The 23,051-nt window shown below is 37.6% G+C and overlaps 1 protein-coding gene and 1 long non-coding RNA gene across 3 annotated transcripts in view; one reads left to right on the top strand and one right to left on the bottom strand.

Annotated features, from left to right (window-relative positions):
• Positions 1-21,823, bottom strand: part of palld (palladin, cytoskeletal associated protein) — a 128,597-nt gene extending 106,774 nt beyond the window's left edge. For both annotated transcript variants that reach the window (XM_015345516.2, XM_069191800.1), the window contains exons 1-2: positions 21,649-21,823; positions 18,494-19,492 (exon numbers count right to left, since the gene is read on the bottom strand). In XM_015345516.2, the coding sequence (XP_015201002.1) occupies positions 18,494-19,491 (998 nt within the window). In that variant the 5' untranslated portion in view covers position 19,492; positions 21,649-21,823. The remainder of the gene's footprint in view (positions 1-18,493; positions 19,493-21,648) is intronic.
• Positions 19,488-22,992, top strand: LOC138240703 (uncharacterized). Its single transcript, XR_011189981.1, has 2 exons — positions 19,488-19,570; positions 22,757-22,992. It is a non-coding gene; the product is annotated as an uncharacterized lncRNA (long non-coding RNA).
• Positions 22,993-23,051: the final 59 nt, after the last annotated feature.

Raw genomic sequence — 23,051 nt, 5'->3', positions numbered from 1 at the left:
AGCAAAGCATATCATTTCACCTATACTCTGAAAAATAACAGCTTAGATTCTGTTTCTTTTCAACTCAGAGCCACAGATACATTTATTTTGCTGATTAAAGTTCCAGCACCCATAGATATGTACTGTACCATAAGTGTTCAATCAACTTTACAGATAGAGAATTTACTACAATTTGCTTAATGTTTAAATAGGACCCTCACTTCATTAGTCACTTTCCGGACCCCTTAGCAGTTTGTTGCAGGTTGGATGAAGAAGGGGCTGCAGTTACAGAAGGTCTGCTACTAGAGTCCTCTAATTATTGTAAATAGCCTCACTGGGTGTTAATTACCTAATTATGGCATTACTGGTGAAGGGTCTGCACAATCTCACATGGGTGAAATTATGCTTTTGATATCAAAAGGGCCTATGCAGGGATGTGTTTTTGAATGGTCTTATGTTGTATATTCTGAAAAGGCCTGTAACAGAGCCTCCTGGACTTGACTTTGTTGGCTGTCCTGAGTTTTTGGGTATGCAGATCTTTGGGATTGTCCTTGCTCAAACACGGTTGTACAGTACTCAGTCAGTATAACTTATGCCCCTCTTGTATTTATTTATCACTCAGTTCGTGTAAAATATAAATCAAATGAAAAATGCTTGCATGATTGTGACTGTAAATGGACCTAGCCACTAAAATCTCTCTATGTCTTTTTCTGACACATTTTAATCACTTGGATATCTTCAGTCTCGTCTTCAGGCAGCTTTCAAGAGTTACACACCACACACTGGTCCCTTTGATAAGGTCTTCTGAGGTCTTCTCTTACTGCAACAACCAAACCACAAGTTTACTTTTGAAAACGTTTGACCACCCTTATTATATACTACTCACTCAATATCTTTCTATAGACCATCTTTGGCAAAAGCAATCAAGTAACATGCTCACTTTATCGTTCTGCCACCTGCTTATATTTTAAGTTAATACTGATTAACATTTCTGAATATCTGTACTTCTCCATTTTACGAGTGACTTGAAATATATAGTTACCTGTCAATTGTTTTGATCTGAAATGTTCAAATATTTTCAAATGAGAAATGAGAAAAAATAAAATCACCAAATTTTTCAGCTGAAGCAAGCAAATTACGTTCTAATTTTATGTCATATTAAAGTTTGTGTGTGTGTGGGGGGGGTGTATAGTAATTCTTTCATTCACAATAAAGAAACTGTTTTCAACCGGGCACAACTCCAACTCCTAGACTCGCCTTGTCCATGTTGACTCTCACCAAGTCCATATTAAATCAATTCAGAAAAAAAGGTTTGTCTGAAGCTTGCTTCAAATTAATCAGCTCTGAATGTTAAAGAATTCTCTCCAGGTCGTGTGTAAGGTGACAAAGCTATAATCAACACATTTGGAGATCTAATGGTCCATTGTCTATCTATTGTCTAAACATGACAATATTTGACAGGTAGATTCTCACTTCAGAAGACAGAATACTTTTAGTCTTCCAGTGCAGCACCACCTAATCCTTCGTGAAGATGAAGCATGAACCCAAGGCCTTGCACTGCTGTCACATTTCACACATGTTCTATTACATACTTATGAATGAACGCCGGGCATCTGGTTTGGCTTTGAGCACGCGGTCATAGGTTAAGCTAGAAGCAGAGGCCTTTTGTCAATGGTAACGGGTAGGAATGGGGAGAACAGAGGTTTCTCACACAAACTGGCTTAGCAGGAGCCGATATTAAAAGCTGCCAGTGAAATACCTGGTTTAGTGTTACTTTAAGAATGTCATAGTGCAGCCTTAGTTCAGTTTTGAAATCTTTACTTAGCTCAATTTGACATATGTGCTCAGATGCATTCCAATTAAAGGAGTACTATGGAGTCCAGTACTTGCTTTTGTTGTGGTTTCAATGTTTTTTTCAGTTCATTTGATCTTTTCCCATGTGTTCAACCTCAGTTGCCTACGCAGAAGAATCTGATCTGCAGCAGTGGTGAGTGGTGCTGTCATTTTTATATTCCAAATATCTATGCATAATTGTAAATTAACCCTTCCCTTGATCAATACCAAGACCTTGTTGGTAAGGTGCCCCAGAACCCAGAAATGCAATGAAAGCCCGCTCTTTCTGAGCTTGTTCAGAAACTGAATCTGTTGCTTGTGAATTTTTTACCAACCGTACACTGAATTCATAGAACTCATTAAACCTTTCAATTCAATTCACTGAGCTGAAATGCACTTTTGTGTGGGGTGGGGGCTAGTGAAAGCTGGATAATAGATTCATGCATAATTTATGTAAAGGAAATAAAAGTCATTTTCTTCACATGGTCCTCTTTAGATAAAACCTACAGTGATTAATATAACCAGAATACATGAGACTGATATCCAGTGCCCATATTAAGATCATGCATTGTGTAACTTACCCCTAGCCTGTCTGTTCTCTTTAGAGAACGCTCTCCACAGTTACAAGCACGCATCTGCTACTAAATCACTTGACATCAGGGTCCTATAATCACAAAGTGAGATCCGAACAAGCCAAACCCAGCTAACGCAGGCCAGTGCATGTGGTCATTTGTAAATGTTGTGTCAGCAGTAGGCACCCTGGCCTCCTCCCAGCGCCTCACCCAGTCCCTACTTAGTGCAGAATCCACGCACTCAACTAAACACAGCGGTTCCTGAAACTGCAGCTGTAAGCTGCTTAGGCTTCTTGCCGGTTGAGCAAGACCTAGTTTGAAACGTTTGGCAATGTGATTCAGGTCACAATGTGCCATGATAAAGAACTGTGGATCAAGAATTGTTTTATTTAAAGAAAAAACAGTTAAAAAAAAGCCTTTCACTTAATTTGTTTAAAAATACTGTGTAAGCAAAGAAAAATTACAAAACATTTTCCATCCTTTTTACATCTCACACGAAACTAGTCTATCACCGTTAACTTGATCAATTCAAAATCAACGAATTTGATCAAATCTGCAATATTTATCTTAATTGTATCAGGAATTTTAAACAAAATGTAAATGGTTATGTAAACTCAAGCTGTGGAAACCCAAACTTTTTTTTTTTGTCTAACCGGCAATTTCAATTGTCCTTTAAAATCGAGGTCTTTTTTTTCAGTCTCACTCATGTTTATAACTCTATAAACTTTTTAAACTTTATTAATTATTATTTAGAACAATCCATTTTTAAGTGCAACAGTAATCTTGCAGGTCTAATATAATTCTAATTTACCTGGCGTTCGTATTTTATTTTTCAAAATTAGCCATTATTATTATTCAGCTTGACTGCACTTACATTTAATTCATTTAGGTACAATAAGAAGGGCCTGCTAAAACATATCTATGTTCTTTCTCAACATCGGACTTCCAGGAAATTGTAATTAGATGCTTTTGAGGACGTCTATTGACTATTTAGAAATAGTGAGATTTGTCTTAAGCTACTAGGGCTATAGGATGAGGAGGCTGAGCATCTGGAGAAAAAAAAACAGGAAAACACAGGGAGAACATTAAAACTCCACACTTCCTTTATAGCATCCCAGGTCTGGAATTGAACCCAGGAACCCAGCACTGCAAGGCAGCAATCCTGGCCACTGTGCCACCCCAGCTGAAACATACTTTACATGTTTCCTAGAAGGCGGCTCTTAAATTATGTAGAATGTACCACAGTGAGGCAAACACAGGCACAACAAAGATGGAAAACATGGAAAACAGACCTCCCCATGACGGAACAAGTCATCGCATAGTACCCAATGAGCCACTCAAATCTCTTCACCACACATTCCTCTCATTCGAAGCCGAACTGTTAATGCCAGAGATGATGATTATTTAAGCTCCTGCCACTCCTTGGCTGTTTCACACACACCTCACTGGGCCTTCTCCACTCGCTTCGACTTGAATTATTGTTCTGTGCATTCCCTTATCCCCATGCAAGTGTGAAATTTGCTTTGACAAGGTGTAACTTTTTCAGCTAAATGTTAGCATACAAGCTGGAAAAATAGATCATAACCAGAATCCAATGGAACTGACTGGAAACCTTGCACAATATCGGCATCCGCACTCCGAAACAAGTGCATGGAAGGATTCAATTTAGGACGTAATGCATTACTTAATCACTGGCTGCTCTTTGGTATCTGCAAAAACAAACGCTTGACATTTGCCTTAATCATTTCAAGATACTGTAAATTATTCTCCTTCCTAGCTGATTACATTGGAATTTTCAAAATACAGCACAGTTCTCATGGAATACGTAATTATTTCAAGTGTATTTAGCACATACTGCATCAGCATTTCTTAAAATATGACATAGCTCTACTCAAATCCTTGTACAGTTTGATATTTCTCAAGAAACCCCCCACCTCATAATATATGTCATGATGATTAAAATTTTCTTTACAAAGGAGAATATGCTGGATTTTGTTGACAGCTTTAGAATGCTTATGCAGAATACAAATTAAATAGCAATCAAATAAACTTGAGCCGTTACAACAGGTTATCAAGATCATGTGGGTTTCAGAAGTTTCCGGTTTGCAATTTGTCAAGCACAACAGAAACTATGTTTAAGCTTCCTAAATAAGTACAAATGTCAATTGATTCATTATAACTGCTTTTACTCTGTGTAATTGTTTGTTATTAATATTATGGTACTGGATTGAGTTAATTGTAATATTGAGTGTATTGTAATACTGTCATATATTTAATATGTTATGACCTCTTGATATGCTCATCAAAGACAAGTTCCCTCAGGTAATCAAGACAATAAAGGTTAATTCAATTCAGTCACAGAACTTAATGATCTGATGAATGGCCAAGCTGTCACATCACTTGCTGAAACGTATCTAGGTTATGGACAAATATTATTACCATTCCATCTGAAGGTGGCTTGTAGAGAATTTCAAAGACAGGGTGTCCATTTACTAGTTAATCCAAATAAATGGGAACTATAATACAGAGAATGTGCCAAATGACAAGCACAGTTTCAGAACAGCAGTTGCTGTTTCATTGAGTTAGTTAACTGCTAAAATGAATACCCTCCAAAACGTGCTAGATCAGGAACCCCAAACTAGGGAATTGTGTAATAATAATGGAAGGGCTTGTCTTCTCTTGTACAATAAAATATATGAGACTTTTACTGTGTATGTGTTTGAAATGACTCAGAGATAATGGCATTTTTATCTCTTTGCTTAAAAGTGAAAATTGCTTCAAAATCCGTCAAATATCAAGCCCTCATCCTCTTGATATTAGTATAAAAACTGTCCATAAAAAACATATTATAAATAGTGAAACTATTGACTTCAAGTTAGACTTAACAAGATTCTAGAATTTATCATACAAATTCCAGTGCTGAAAGACTAATTTAAGGAATGTGAATAAGATGTAAAATAATAAAATTACTCTGGTTCTATATTCAAGACCTTATGGCCATTAGCACTGTGAGAAACTTTTCCAAAACTCCCACTGGGTTAGATGTACATCCTCTTTTTGCTGTTAATGAAATACTTAAGTCTAGAACTGTTCACACCTTATTTCTGATTGGCTTCCTGAGTTTGAAAAGAACAATATTTAGTCGGTTGCTATGTGATTGAGAAAGGCTGCCAAACAGCTAAATCAATGCAAGTGAACCTGCATCTTGTCGATAAGCCTGACAACTGTTTGATTGAAGTGTGATGATAAGGAGGTCTATTGTTTTTCTGCCATTTGTAAGGACTTCACAGTGAACTTATCAGCCCAGGAAAGTTAGCATTAAGACACCTTTCTACAAAAAAATAAAGGAAAAACACTCCTTCCTGTTAACAAATGCACGCCATGATTAGCCTTTCTTCTCTCGTGCGAAATCTGCTCCGCCTTTTTGTCTAGTGCCGAGGAACAGCAGTCCCCTTTTTCCAGTGCTGTCAAATAAAAACGACTCAATCACACATCAAGGTGACGTTCAGATGTGACAAAGCTAATATCTCTGACATTTCAAGCTTTTGAAAGCAATGACAAAGGCACCGCTAGGATGATACCAGAAATAATCAGCAAACCACTCTGCAGAAAAAATAAAAACAGATGAGGTAGCTACAGTGTAAATGCAAGCTGTACCTCCCTTCCAACAAGCACTTTATCTCTGTTGATTGCTATTTAATTCCTCGAACTTCAGTGTGTGTTAATGGAAGCTCTTAACAGTAGGGATGACAAGTAATTTGGCCCAGCTGTTCTAAGTCATAATCATTCCTGATGTCATTTCTAATAGCTGTACTATATATATATATCATCTGTCATACACTAACTCCTCTTTTCACATTTCCTCTCTTGCATCCTCCTCCACCCCATAAGGTATTATGCTACAGATACTCAATAAACATCCACAAAAGCATCTTATTCTTGGGTGTCACTATTCCTTGTGAAATGGTGATTGGGAAGCAGAACAATGTGCAAATGTGTAAAAGAAATTTGTGACTTGGCCCTCTTCAGGCTATGTAAAGCTGAAAATACCTCTGCCAGAACACTTCCCTTGAGGTCATACATGTAACATTTGTGACAATATCTTTGTGGCAGAATTTAATTTCTGCCACACAGGGGATTTATTTTAATGTAAAATAATATATGTACATTCCTCCTGATGCTGTGGCATACTATAAATAATAATCACATGGCTTTCTGTCTCTATCCCGATCTCTTCTCAATGAGCATGCTCTGTTTTTTTTTCAGATCCCCATATTCACCCCTGATTTAACAGTCTGAAAGCACTCAGAAGAACAGCTCACCAACAGATAAAGCAGCTGCTTTAGGTAACAGTTCATCCATTAACACAAATGCAAATTATTGCCAACATTTACATTAAAATGAACTAAAAGAGAATATAGAGAAAAGCAAACCCAGTGGCATACAGTACACCGCAGGCAGCCATAAGCAGAACTGTGATTGTGTTTCACCTGCAAGAGCCTCTACCATTGTCCTACCTTACACCCATGAAGCAAAAACAGAAGCTCACCAGAAGCAACCAGATCACACAGACGCAAGCAGTAACAGTCTGCAAGTGAATACTTGACTTTTTATCCTTCAATATGAGACGAGTGCCTTCTGTGCGCATTTGCTAATGAACTGAGAACAAACGCAATATTGTTAGAAGTACTGATGGAGGAATTACCTGAGGAAGTCGATGGGTTCTTCCAAAAACTACTGAAATAAAGACATAAAATGTTGGAGGCAAGCAGGAATAGTGCTTCACCATGTATAAAGGTATCGGTTTCCACACCCCTGACCTTGAAAATAAAAAGTAGGAAAAGTTATCTAAAATGGATCTCCCGAGTCACAGTCTATACAATTGTAAAATCTAGTTTAAACACTAGTTGTGCATGCAAACAGAGTGTTTTTTTATGCTTAATCACAACCATGGGAATACCTCAGGTTTAAACAGTGCCTTCCTGGTTTTCATAGAAGTACTGGGGGAGCATTTCTATGAAACCGGTTTTGATAGCTGGGGATCACAATGGCTTTTCCATGTGAGCCAGTAATCAGCAGTTTCCAAGAGTACCTGATGACATCACCGCGCTCTGAAAGCATGCAAAGCCCACATTCTTGTGAGCACAAGGAAGAGTAGGCTTCTTTCACTCAAACTGGTTGCAAACATGCAGAAAACAGGGGAAAAGAAAGGGATCAGCACTGCAAATGTGCATGTTCTTTAAAGTGAATATTTTAAAACAAACTGTGATTGCTCAAACTGAATACTATATATGGGTATAAATATTAATTAACTCTCTTTCTTATCACAGTGCTACAGTACAACCTCTCATTACATTGCTTAATATGCTTCATAACCTGAAAGGATGTTCCTTCTAACCAATTAATTGATTACATTACTACAGTACATGAGAATATGGATTCCTTCAACACAAAATCAAAAAGTAACTTAAATTGAATGTTATCATGGGATTAATCTGAACCCTGCATTTTTCTAGCTTGCATGTTATCATAAAGATTCGACTGAATACATTAGAATTAATTTAATGTGTCACAGTGGCATTATGTAGTGATTATATATTTGCATTACCTGAAGAGCAAACAGAATTAATATTTACAGTACTCTCAGCTGTTAACAAGAGCATAGGTTCCACTTTGAATAATTTTTTCTATATTTAAAAGGACTGCAAAATTGATATAGATATAGTGTATACCTTCAAAAGGCATTATATTGTAATTCTATATCTTCTATATCATATTGCTTGTCTTTCAACTGAAAGGTTCTCAGAAGAAAGACTAATACAATCAATAAACCTTTATCCACTTCAGCACAAAGTCCCTTTTGTGTTATTTGATCATTTGTTTTAATAACATTTCCTGTGTTGGATGATTTCCAAAAGCAAGAAAAAAAAATTTAAAGCTCATGATTTCAGTTAGAAGAGTTTTTGTACAATTAAATTGAAATGGATGTGCTCCAATTTCCATATTTTGAGTGTGGCTGGAAACTAGTTTTATTATGCCACAGGCAAAATAATTATATATTTTACATAATTCAATCAATACCTTAACCCCACATTTTTTTAGTGCTGAGATAAGAGGCAGCTAAGCCATAAATCTTTGAGCTATCCATATTATCTGTTTTTGTTATCTGTCTGATATTTTTTTGCCAAATAGCAATACAGGATAAAATTTAATCTGTCTAGACACCTGCAAGAAGCCTGCCAATAAATAGTAAATGTTCAAACAATTATCTAATGGATACTCAGGTTTTAAAACTGCGTTACTGTGATATTCAATAAAATAATAAAAACGTAAGCCACTTCAGAGAAATTTCAAATTGATTTGGTTTCGGAATAAACATTGCAGGTCAATGTCAGGTTGGTACAGCGAGTATCTGGACGTGTAAATGATGCCATCGATATTTCTCAGTTAAACCTTTTTACACATTATCTCAATTCTACTTTACAGCCTTTCAGCTGAGTATCCGGGTAAGTTTTAGAATGAGCAGTCCTTATAATGACTGTAATTCTGATCATATTAAAAGAATATCATATACAGTATGAAGAAATAATGACGCTTTCAGTCATTTTCAAAACTTATTAATTGGAAGCTCTACAAGACCTTAATGAAAATGGAAAAGCACATATATTTTAGTACATTACCACAATTCATAGTGGTAGTAAAGTATAAATCTTTAGGAATGTATGGTTACACAAAGACGTGGTCATTTTCTTACAGTTCCATGGTTCATAACTCATGTGTCTACTGTAATGTCTCACACATGGATTGGGAGATTCCCACATACACATGGCATGCCTAACATTCTAAAACACATACCCTAAAACCTCAGTCATTAGGCACTGGTATAAAGAAATTCCACTATTGGAATACATGACTTACTCCTTGGTTAGTAATGAAATCCTGAATACTGGACTTTAAATTGAAAATGAGAAAGCAGTCAGTACACATGCAAGGGTAATATGATGGTATCGCAATGTAAAACTAACTATGGGCAAAACTTTTCTTTTTCTTTGAAAACTAAGCACAGGCCTGTTACAACAAGAGCCTACTGTAACAGAAAGGTAGCTTAAAGGAGTGTAAGCGCTGTGGCGTAGTGTAGTGTTCTCTGGCTATATGGTATCTTTTCGTCTGCAGAAAGACTAATGTTACAATGTCTTTACTTGCTTAATGATATGACTCACAGCAGGACTATTTATCATTCGCACAGTCATTTTGACTCCTGTTCAGATAAAAAATAATGACTTTTCTACATCCATCCATTTCCAAACTGCTTTACCCAATACAGGGTCTCGGGGTAGCCAGAACCTATCCCAGCAAGCAATGGGGGCAGGACAGAGTACACCCTGGATGGGATGCCAGTCCAGCCCAGGGCAAATGCAGACTCTAACACACATACTTCTGGTGGCCTAGTGGTCTGCTGGATTTCACATGTTCTCTCCGTATGATGTTCATGTACGGTAGGTTTCCTCCCGCTGCACAAAGACAAACTGGTAGGTTAACTGGAGTCTGGGGAAAATGGCCCTTATGTGAGTGTGTGTTTGTGTCTGTGTGCGCCCTGCCATGGACTAGAATCCTGTCCAGGGTTTGTCCTTGCCCTGTGCTTACTGCTTGCCAGGACAGGCTCCACCTGCCCTGCGACCCTGACTGGGACAGAATAGACCAATATCCATCTACAGGCCTCCTTGAAGCGTGACTTGGCATTATACAAGGTTTAGGGCTGCTTCTCGTTTGTAACTGTTTTGTGCCAGTCTGAAGGGATGTAGCAGAATGTGTTGATGATAATAAATGTGGTTCAAAATAATGACTGAACTGTACACGTAAACACATTGAAAATGCATGCTGGAAATGATCATTTTTACTAGTCATCTAGTAGTTTTGACACCCAAGTCAGTAGGAATGCAGCACCCTTTTCTCACCTAGGTATGAAATTTGGTGACGTTACCAGTAACGGCATTTGAATGACGGATTTGACACCCTGCCTGCCAGTCAGAAGATGACACGTGCACACCTGTTTCATTCCGTTTTCACGATTTTTCACGCAGTGTCGTGGTTCTTGTTGGTCACTATTCTTTTCCCTTCAAGGTTAGACAACTGTCTTGACAGAATACAGGTTTGTAGTGTGTTGAGGAAATTATCAGATCAGATGAGAATGTTTGAGGGGTTATGGCGACTGGTTAGTGAAGTTTCTTAAAGCGTTTTAATTAAAAAATGAGGCTTTAAAAATGGAGTAGCTGAAGGAATATGTTGACTGTACAGGCATTTGTAATCTTCATGAAAATGAAGTTTCAAAACCCACTTCAGCATGCGATTAATAGAAACAGAAATTAAATGATTAAGGAAGACTAAAATGATCATTTAGTGACAAAGGAATACTATTACATTATACACTAACTATACATTAAGGGCATTTAAGGAAATAAAGTATTCATTAAAATAAGAATTTTTGAGACTTAAGTCTGCATAAGTATAAATACTGTAAAAGGGTTTACTTTCATTTTAAATGAAGGTTTAAGAGTGAAGATACATTAAAATGCACTTTATCTTAAGAATGAAATACAATTGGGCAAAAACAAATGAAGTCAAATATGCGATAAAACAAAGTTTGAACAATGGCAGAGGAATAAAAGAAAAACAGAAAAAGTCTTAAAGATGTTTACATTCATAAAAAGCACTGAACTGTAGGTTGACAGAGATATAAAATATAAGAAAAAACATTATTGATTTAGGTCTGGTCTAGGATTAAAGTTCTATTAATGCTAGAGATTAAAAAAAAGCAATTAATATTTGACCACTAGGAATAAATTATTAACTTAGTGCCATTTTAATCATACTTTTGATCAAAATTCATATAGAATTACTATCTGTCTTAACACGTAGTACCCCAACAATAATAATAATAATGGATCAATAATGAAGTCTCAAAAGAAGTATTCACAATATAACTGTAACAAAAATTGAGATCAATGTTTAATGGTATTTGTAAACCTAACCCCACCTTTCCCCGAAATTCAACCCTTGTCCTAATGCAATCTCAACAATAGCTTTATTGATTAATTATTGTTAATCCCACATTTACCTGCGAGAATACAAAATGTCTTTAGAAGAAAAAATATATGTCCAAGAGGCTGGAGATGACGTACAGTACAGTATACAGTGTGATAACATATACGCATCTTAAATGAGTTTGGTGAAGGGTTACAGAAGGAATTTGGTTAGTGCTTCAAAAGGTACTGTATATGCAACCTAAAAGTGATATTTACACTGAAATTTACTTAAAGTGAATGTGTTTGAGGCAAGAATTGCCATCGTGACTGAAACTACCACCCTCTTACACCCGGAATTCTGCACTCATTCACGATTACAGTATTCTATCTCATTTTACATTTACATTTCAAATATAAATTTAAATATCTTCTAAAAGGGAAATTCTGTTCAGTTTTTTACTAAGCGACAATATCACTATAATGACCGCTGCTCGTTTTCCAAACTGTTTTATTTCATTTTTGAGTCGCTCGCTTCTAATAAAGGGCAGAACACTTCAAAGAACTATATTCACCACTGGCAAAGACGTTGGGTTCACTGGCATCAGCTCATTGTCAGCCTCAAGTATTCTGTATTGCCTGCGGCAATTAAAAGAGAGGCAGTCCCAATTTCTCTGACCAGTTATTAAGTCTCAGTAACAAAATGAATTGCCCATATCGCAAACGTTAACAAATTCCCGAATTAACCACAAAATCAGGAACTTTGTGAAAGTGCTGTACAGTTGCCATGCTGTTCCAAACCGCTGGTCTCACCAAGGGCGAGAGCGAGAGTTTGAGGAAACTGTGACGTGAAACGGCCCTTCCTGCTCATTAGTCACTGTAGTGACTAATGTAATGCGATGTATGAGGGAATAAGTATAGGTTGTGCAGCAGATATTTCACCACAGAGTTAACAAGTAAGTAGTATTTGTCAGCAACAATAGTTCTACTGCATTAAAAGAGATGCACTATACATAATATAGTACAATATAACAGGGACCCCTCAAGTTGTCGGACATTTTGTTGCCTCATTCTTAATTGCTGACAAAGACGGCAATATGGCGTTGAGCATACCTGGAAATGTTATTGATTTTGTGATGTAAATTGGAGGTTTTACATGTTACTGTGTACATTTCACTTTCATTGTGGTTTGAAATGCACACATTAATGCTGATTATAACTACAAAATGTAACAACAGCATCGCAGTTCCCCTTTAAAGCTTTCTTCTTTAAAAACACAACGAACGCTTTGTTCATCCTAGAAGCTTACTGACCTACTTCTCTATAACTGACTGATGCTCACCAGTGCACGCTTGAAAAGACCTGGGTGGGTGGACAGCATCACTCCATCCAACAAAGATACCATCACAGTGTTATTGCCAGAAGAACAGAAAAAACAAAGCTACATTTTCCCTAATTTAACACAAATAAAAAATGACTATGTAGAGTTTCAGAACTGATGAAAAAATGAAAGGTTCCTGGACTCACTCCCTACACCAACTCCACACCCGCTTTCAGAGAGAGTTTATGCTAGCTAGCCACTAAACCATGTTTAGAGAGGGGCCCCAGGAGTACTTTATTTAGATCTTAAACAGAGCTAGCATTTTATTTTGTGTACTTGTTTTACACTGTCTTTGTGGCTTTTTTTCCCCGAGGATCCTAAATCACACAATTCTCCGTGTAATGAGCCCCTGTCTCGCTTAGTGCATGAATTTAAAGGTGTCCCAAGACCATTGTATGGGTTTTGCATCTTTACGATTTTGAATTCTTGAATCTGGTCCGCACTTAATCTCTGTTCCAGGATAAAAAGGTTGCCAATATCTGTCCATGTACTCTTCAGACCTGGTATTTGCATAGGTACTGTACTCCTTTCAATTTGGCCTCTAGAGCAGCAATCTTTTTTGTATAGTGGTGCCCAAAACAAGACTCATTAACTCATTGTGTAATCTTAACATCACTTCCCTTGAATTCTCAGGAAAAAAATAAATATTTGATGGACCTCATCATTACTTCACCCCATCATTCGAAGTAAGGTCTGAGACAACACATTTTAAGGAGAAAAATGCAAATCCTCCATGATCCTGTAGTAAAGTGATTTGAAATTCGTCGTTTGAAAGAATGGAAGGATAAATTGTGAAAAACTGTGCTTTGTAGACACACAAAAGGTCAGAGGTCTGAATAAAAAGAATGTTACATAATTACACATCTTTTTTTTTTTAAAGAAATTTCCCTAATTAAAGTTGTCCATTCAGCCTCGAGGCCTTTCCAGTGCCTGGCCTTCATGAATGTCATTGTTCTTAAAAAAAATAATGTCAGGGCCTCTAAAGGCACTATCGGGTTTTGTTTTTTGTTTACGCAGTGATCTTTTCGAAAACAGAATTTCAATGAGCCCCTTTGTACAACTTGGCAAACAAAGTCTTCAGTAAACATTTACAAATACCAGGCAGTCATCAGCGTGACATAAATGCTCTTCTAGCTAAACTTTAGTCATGAAATAAAATCATCTTTAATTCACTTCGGTCAATGACAAGAACGCCACTTGCCTTGGAATGCCAGCAGATCTCAGATGGTGTGTTAAACCATCTGAGAACAAAACAATCTTTGTTTCGTTCCTGTGGTGATGGTTTGTCATTTGAAGCCTTTGGCAACTGTGTGCAAAAAAACCCATCAAACTGGGTAAAAACGCAAATTGATGGGAGCTGTCAAGTCACGGGCAGTCTGCCCATATGTTCACATATCAGAAAGTAAAAAAGGGAATTAATGATCAGAAACTTAACATAGACCTATAACCCTTGTTCACTCATGCAGGACCTGTTTCCCTGTTGGGAAGTGACTCATTCCATATTAAATTATTATTCCCATAGGGAAAATAAACTCCTAGTCCCAGGCCAAAGTATTTGGGCAGTTAAAAAAAAACTGAGAAAAACATGCAAAGTTATTTCTATGTTTTTAATGGCTCAGCTGAATGATAAATCAGGTTTAATTTTGTATTAGTAACATGTATCATGTTTTCAGAATGCTTTCAGGAACAGGAACAGAATTAATGGAAATAAATTCTGTATGAAGTCTAGATTAAAACAACAATGAAAAAAACATAATCAGGACTGATGCTGTTGTACGTAATTGCCCTAATGATCTTTATTATTTTAATTTGAATTACCCTGATAATGTAGCAATTTACAAGTTTTCTAAGTATTTTCAAATGTTTAATGCTACTTAATACTTAAGTAAGGTGATCTGATACTTGCATTCGAAATGCCTTCAAAGGCACTGACAAAGTGGACCTTTTCAGAATAAACAATGAAACACAAAGCAGGAGATAAAAGTGGAACCTATGTGGAAGTCCATTAAAAACAGAGAACAGGAATCATGTCTTTACATAAAGGATTGTGGGGATATGAAACAGGATGCCCAGCTGTGTTTTTGACTTTGACTTCTCTGGTTGCTGATGCAGGTTGGTACTCTGGATATCACATCAGCTGGGTATTTTGAGATCACTTAGCTACTAACTACTGAACAAGCTTCAGTAGACAGGACGATTGGCCTCCATTCGTTCAGAAAAATTTCTTATGTCCTAAAGTAGTTTAAAAAATCAACAAGGTTCATCTAACACGGACAATTATTCATCAGAATTGTTAGGTGTTGAAGGGAATAAGTGTAGACCAACACCTAAAAGACAGTATGTTCCAATATAAAATGTAGAACAATGTATTTCACGGACGTCCGTGACATTTGGTAAAAAAGGTATGGATTAAATTCAACGTTTAATTTTTGAAAATATTTTCATATTTTGAACCTAATTTACTGTACGCTTAAATTATATTTAGTGACATGGGCGCACAGCTCCGATATACAGTACTGTACTGCAATATATTTCATTCTCTTAAAGCAGGTGGTGTCTCTTAAAGCAGGAGCTTACAACAGGTTTTCCAGCTGTACACTAGTTGAAAACATTATACTTATCTTGTTGCTGGTCCATGGGTGGCGGCTCTTAAAAATAGCCACCAATCTCCTTCACTTCACTTCTTTTAAATTTGAAACCTCGATAACTCTACAGGGAAAGCGGTCTAGAAGTTAAATTAGAATCAAATTAATGTCATCTATTTACTCTGCTGTGCAATCTCGAAAGGTATTTATTTCATTGAAATTAAAAGCATGTTCAAAACCAGACTGCAAGGAAAATGTTTTTTCTCACTGGTTTTGAGACGTAAAAGAAACCACGGGCATTGTGTTCCACATCTAAGCAAAAGCATTTCACAGGATAGGTGTGCGCAAGGACCTACCTTTTAGTAGCTGCACAACGGTACCTTGCACTTTCCCATAACTTAAACTTTTGATAATAATCAATGTTCCCGAACTATTTCCATGTCAAACCTTCGCAACAGATGTATTTTACCAACAGTGAGGTCTGGATTCTGTGATTTTGTTTGTGCTGAACATTTCATTTCACATCCTGTGCTGCCCCCTGGCGTTCCTGTGGGCTCTGACACCCATGGCTGATGAGGAGTCCTGCTGAAGACCTTCGGGACAGAGTGAGTTGCATCTACTCATGACCATGAACGTGTATGTCCACGCACTTTTGTATGAAATTGAAAATCTATCTGTTAAGTTTGATAACTAGAATAACCTTGTTTCCTTGTAAGGGTCATTGTTTACCGACCCTGCAGGAATGCACACAGCTGTTTCTGCTATTGTGCATCATAAAACAGCTGAACATGACTAAACACATGCGCTTTTGATCCAGGAGTTTTTTACCAGTATATTTTGCGTTTGTTTAGTATGCAAAGATGGGACCTGGACCAGGGCATTTTCATTCTGTTGAAGAAATTGATGCCTCTGACAGACTTCTTCAGATTTTTCATGTTTCATACAAGTACTGTATGTAAGGTTGTTCACGGCTTTCTAAGAAGTCTTAATAGTTTTGATAAGATTTATAGTAATATTCACCCTTAACCATGTTGTGGTTCTTGTTTCCATTCCGAAATACCAGACCACTAAACCTGAAAATCCTATGGCTTTCAAGAGATGATTTCAGCCAGTTGAAGCTGAGCTTTTCCATAAAACAGCCATGAAAATGAAAAGAATGAGTAACCTTGACCGTCAACACTAACCTTTGCCCTAACTGCTCACAGTTAAATCACTTTCCCATGACGATGTCCAATTTCAAACATTGCAGCTATTGTTTAAAACCTTTTGATACAAGGCCCTTATCATAAATCTCTCGTCTGCCAAAATAGTGCTTATAATGTCCAACATTTTCCCTGAGGATTCATACTTCAGGACTGTGTCACAGAACGTTTTTACATGGAGAACATTAGCACTACCTTTTAACATCCGAGATTCCCCAGATGACACTTCTCTTTTAAAAGACACAGAAATCTAAAAATAAAATCATGTTTGCATGTTGAAGACTCCAGAAGTGCAAAAAGCCAAACAAGGTCAAGAAAAGGTTCTTTTTTGGTTTGCTTTGAAGTGCCACTAAAGCTGGGACATCAAACCCCTCTCCGGGAATGCCTTGTGACTTCTGGTGTTTGTTCAAACCTGCGCAGTCAATTCACCAATTCAGCTAAATGTTTTCTAAATTAGACACATGTAGGAGTTTTGCTTAAGGTCTTTTACACTTGTTCACACAAGGTACCACTGCCTAAAAATCACCCAAGAGCCTGGTCTGAAATATTACTGTTATGACTCTAATTAAATAATTCGACTTGCTAAATAACATGGTAATGTAGGCAAAGCAAAACCCAGAAGACACTTGGTCCTCCAGGAACTGAGCTTGAGACCCCTGCTGTGAAGTAACAGATCCAGTCAGTGTCTAGGACACATACTGTACTGTAAGCTGGTTTTGAGATGTGAAAATTGAACTGTTTCCTTAAGACAAGGCATACCTAGATATTCAAGACAAGGCAGCAACAGTGTGCTCTGAAAATCCTGCATCATCGCATTCCTTGCTGGGGTCTTGCTGACGGATGCCTATTTATATCAAAGAAGCTGCCCCTTGCTTCATTGCAGCAGATCCTTCCTAAAGCGCATTTGAGTATAGCTATCATTCCTCCATTTTGTTCAGCTGCTAAACATGGTCTTCCTGTCACCTAGTCTAGATCCTGACAAACAACACGGCCCACAGCAGGTGTCACATACTGCCTGCCTATCAGCTTCCCTGTTTTTCTGTGGTCTCCCTCCGAAGTGTTATCTGCAGAACTGGCCTGGAAAATGTCACTGTGTCTAGGGATATCTCACTGAGGCCTAATAAAAAGTGTTCTTAGAATTCAGTCAGCCTTTTCTAACAGAGGCTGCTATTTTCGCTGGATATCCATCCAACAAACTGACTCTCAGGATATGTTTAACTACATATCACCGTAAATGTGCAGAAATCAAATTTGTCAGTGAATTGATTGCATTCAACCACCTACCAGTTTCAAACTCAATCACGAACAAGTGAAATGAACATCTAACATGGCTTATAACGAAGTGAAAAAAGCTGTGAATAATTTGATAGTTTAATAGCCAGCAAGTGAATTCACTGTATTAATGTGTTTGTTCATCTAGCAGTGGGACCATATCAATTAAAAAGTGTTCTTGCACCTTAGGGATGTAGCCCCATTCAACACTCTTTGAGCAAGGTAATGCTAGTGTTGTGTGATAAAGGCCGGAATTAAATCACAATTTCAATTGTCCAACTGCCAAAACCTGCTTACGTCAGGGGCCTCCTGCTTTTATCTAATGAAATTCTGTAATTGGGTATGGAATTTATTTGTGATTGCTGATATCATTAACAATGGTATCTTTTAAAATAAAACCCCTATGTTCTATAACGGTGTAGCACATTCCGAAGTTATAAATAAAAACATTAGCACATAGCGAGGTCCCACAACACTTATGTGAGACCTCTGTCGTTATTTAAAGCAATCTCAGCTAAGCTTTTCTAAAACAATCTTCAGATAAAGTACACAGTGATGCTCAAGCTCCAGGGCTTCACAGTTCAATCTAAAGATAATGCTTTAAGACCCAAGGCTTAACTCCACAAGACAGTGTCCAACAGCCACCTACTTGACCAGCGGTTCGGGATTTCCTGCAGCTCGGCACTCCAGTTGGACGCAGCTCCCTTCTGCCACTTCCTGGCTCCTGAGTTTCTGGGTGAAGTGTGGTGGACCAGGAGGGCAAGTGAGTGTGTTGCTGTCTTCTTGAGTGCTTCCACCTGGGGCCTCTGATGTCAGAAAGGGTAGGTTTTGCCCCTCTGGCACCTGCTGATGAAGATCTCTGCCCAGCGGCTCTGCCGATACGCAGGGTGGCAAACTGTGATCCTTAGGAGACAGGTACCCGCTGTCTGGTGATGAGGAGTCGTCGTCCGCACACCTCTCTGGCTTCGTAGAGCCCCTAAACATGGCTGACAGCTCCTCAATGAAAGAAGCCGCTCGACTGCAAAACTCATTCTTGGACCCCGCGTCACTGTGGTACAGCTCCTGGTGAACAAGTTTCGGTTTGTCCCTTTTGTATTCGGAAAGGATCGACTTTTTTTCTGGCGCAGAATCGTCGTTCGGCGCTTGAAGTTGGTTGTCCGTGTTTGTTTGCGTCTGGGGCCTCTGACTGCTGGTGTCCTTGTGTAAATCATAATTATCCAAAGCAGGACTTCTGGTCTGAGGAGAGTCCAGAAGTGTGTCCTGAGAAGGTTTTATATCCACAAAAGGAGGGGTTTTGGTCTCTGGGAGCGAGGCGTTTTCAGTCGTATTAAGAAAAGGGGTGTTAAAGAAATAGGAAAACTGCTGCTCGTGGCTTGGTTCTTGGGGGCTTTCAGCAGCAAATGCCTCTCGAGCAAGATCAAGGCTTTTATTGATCTCGTCCTGGTTGAGAAAAGCCGAAAGCACAGAGAAGTCTCCATCGGTGTCTCCCATCTCCGCTAAAGAATCAAAGTAATGTTCACTGTGTGAGGAGTCCTCCGACAGCACAGCACTGTCACTGACATCCTCCTGTTGCCTCCTCTCTGCAGAGTATGCCTCCTTTAACATCTGAGACAAAGGGACAGTGTGATCACCGCTCCCATCCTGCATCCTAGGACACAACGCAGACACATCAGACCACTTTACTTGATGGACGATGAAGACTTTGCTTTCCGGGGTGGTTTTACAGGTACTTTTACAATTGAAAAGGCTAATAGGTCGGACTGCATCATACATAGTAATGGTTTCCATTACAGCGTTTTAGGTTGTCTGAGGCAAAGCAAATTCAACAAAAAGAAGCAGAGAATTCTGCAAAGCGTATAGTATGTGATAAGAAATTGCTTTGGTAGATGAAACAACTAAACTTACTACTGTAATAAGCATAAAGGAAGCTTTTATGCTTAAATAAGAAATCTTCATAATGACATTTCACTCTACATGTACAGTATCCAAGGGTAGAATTAGTGATTGTGAATGACAAAGCTAAGGTACAACAGACAACATAGTGGATTGCTAGTATTGATGTTGAGAACGTTGGTGCACTTATTTCAATACCCTTGGTACAATTCAGACTATCATGCACAGTGCCTCTCAAAAGTATCACCTTCCAGTGATGTCCCATTGTGTTTATTTACAAACGCATACATATTTTTTTAGAGTGAAGTGATTATTCTTAATCAAAACCTGAATGACCAAATGTCAGAAAAAAGACTCTAAAGAAAAACACAAAACCCAAATCGCACATCCCTTGAAAATAACGAATTCTGAAAGTTTACATCCGTGTAAATCATTTTGTACGTTATCTATTTAAAATGAACCTTTTTTAGTAGAGTCTGAGTAAGAAACGATATTAAAACCTGATGACTAATAAATCCGTTAACAAAATTCCAAATTCAAGCCAAACATGTTGTTAACATAAAAATAAACATAGCATAACATTAAATTTAATCTTTGTGTTGGACTGCACACAATTTTTTTTAACTTAAATGATTTCTTTCTTGTCCAATAAAAAGGATCTGCCATCCTACCTAGTTGATGACAGTGTGTAACTTCCTAATTCTCCTACCTGCTGTATTACTAAGATGTAACAAAAACACAAACACAACAAGCGTTGCTTTCACGCTTTGTAATGAAGTAAGGAAGTCTGGAAAGTTCCAATATTGAGAGGGCGAGTGTCTGAGCTTTACATTCTTCTTGTGCAGTGTCACATATACCAGCTGTTGTTATTTTTAAGACTAATTGCAGGCATGCAACACAGGCTTGTTTCATGGCCTTCCTGTTATGTACGATGTAATGTGCTGTTCAGAGAAAGTGTTAAATTATTGATGTGGAAACAGAAAAGAAGTTGTTCACTATTTTTTTCATAATACCTTTGTTCACCAAGCTGGCAGGGAACAATTTGTGTCAAAGATGAAGCGACAAAAGGTATTGAAATATTCATATACTTTTTGAAAAATTAAATATTTTCTATTTATTGTCCTTCACGTTAAGAAACGCGTTACCTGGCGTATGGCATACGACAGCAACCAAATTGTACTTAAAGAATTTAACTTTGACAGAATGTGTCACCATGCAGTGTTAAAGTATTATTAAAATTATTATTATTTCTAGTACTAATCATAATATAAGATATATTTATTGAAAATTGAAAACTTGAACTATTTCACTCCTGAATAATTTAGAATTAAATGTATGTAATTATAAACCTTAAAAAATGGATACCATGACATGTATCCATTTCTTGTAGAATCATACAGTACATTTATTGACTTACAGTACACTGTTTATACTGGCAACACTGTATAGCCAAGATATGAATACTGGTGATTTGCCACCACCTTATGGCCTTGATCAGTTGTGATAATTGATTTAAATGGTACTGGAAAACTTTCCAAATGTAATGTATGAATGGAAGCACACTATGTATCTGAAGTTTCATTTTCTCTGCTGCAGTTAAAAAAAAAGCTCATTTTTCTATATTCCCAAAAGTAAAAAATGCTCCTAATATATCAGTCCACTTGGTGGTACTTGTGCTCATTTAACTGGTCTGTGCACTCTTAGCAATGAAACACAATACATTAAAATAAGTATGTTAATAGAGACAAGTGCTTTATTAACATATTATTTTTTCTATTCATTGCCAACAGTACCATGTATTTAGAACAAATCTATTGGATTTCAAACTTCTAATATACACAGAATATAATACAGAAATGTAATAGTTTTTCTAAACAGTACATTAAGCAAATGAAAATGATAATACGTTACCTTCCAGTTTGAAAGACTGTATTCAAAGTTAAGCAATTCCAGTGGAAGGGCTGGAAAGACACCACTCTCTATTAAATTTTGTGACTGCTACTAGTCAGGTCTATGACTGTTAGCAGTCCACAGCAAGCAGGGTGTTCTGTGTACCCTGCAAGTTACATCTGTCCTCTGCAACAGACTTCACTCTGGCATCTATATTTGGTAGCTGTGCTCATGTTTCATCTGAGTGCTTGTATCAGGAATTTAGATAGGAGAGACATGGGGGGAAAGGACAAAGTGAAGGGCCTTAAGGCATTTTAGACTCGGACCCTGAAATGCAATTAGATTAAGAACCTCAGATGCCATTTATTGAACAGTTGAACAAAGCTGATGTACAGATGCTTCATTAAAGCTAGTCCTAATTACCCCCCTCTTTCATGTATCAAGAAAGCACGACAGGAATGTTATGAATTAATTAGCTGTGTATTTGTAAGGCTTTTTTTAAACAGAAGCCACAGAGGCTTTTATCTAAAGTTCCCAAAACAGTATTTTACTTACTAAGATATGACTACTGGTGACAAATTGCCTTCAGACCCTGTTTCCTAGCAATAATTTACAACATGTATTATTTCCATATTATTCAATGGTAAAAATCCTGGCATTCCCCCTAAATTGAATGTATGCACTGTATGTTTTGTAATTAAAAACCAAAAGCACAGTATTCCCAACAGTGCTAAATTCCTATTATATTGATTATCTCTTTCCTTGATAGCACCTTTCTCATGGAACTGGTCTGGACACTCTTCGTAAAGACACAAAAAATTAAAATAAAATAAATAAAGTATTATTTAAATATAAAAAATTAACGCAAGATCTACAGGTGCCAATTACAATGTTTGAAACTAGTGACACACTGTAGGAGTTCTTTACCGATGCCAATTTTTTATTGATAAATATTAAAATAGATGAACACAATAGGACAAACGAATAGAGACAAGAGCAGGACTGTGAGCTATGGAAGCTTCTGCTTGTGAACTGGCACAAAGGTAGCAATTACAAGAAGGCTGCCCACCTAGGCAGGGCAAGAGTGTTTTTTGGCAGGGGTAATTCTGACTGAGAGGTCCTCTTCCAGATCTACTCTGCTCGCTGCTCATGGGAACCAGAATAGAAAAGGTGCCTGTGACAGGCCAGCCTAAGAACAGACTGCAAGAACAGCTGACCTGCCACTGGAGGTTGTGAAGAAGATATAACCAGTAGTGTGTTTGGTATACAAGTGGTGTGCATGGTACTGATGGGGGTTGGCTGACAAGCCTGTGAATAATCTGGAAAATGAGGATGAACTCGGAAATAAAGCTTCTCAGGCCTTCATGAGTCTAGTCAGTGTGCGCTTTTGCGTGTTCAGATCCATAGGACACCTCTAACCAAGA

Source organism: Lepisosteus oculatus, chromosome 1 (genome assembly GCF_040954835.1).
Source record: "Lepisosteus oculatus isolate fLepOcu1 chromosome 1, fLepOcu1.hap2, whole genome shotgun sequence".
Taxonomy (NCBI): domain Eukaryota; kingdom Metazoa; phylum Chordata; class Actinopteri; order Semionotiformes; family Lepisosteidae; genus Lepisosteus; species Lepisosteus oculatus.
The sequence above is the reverse complement of the archived record's forward strand: the minus strand, read 5'-3'. Positions and strand labels throughout refer to the sequence as shown.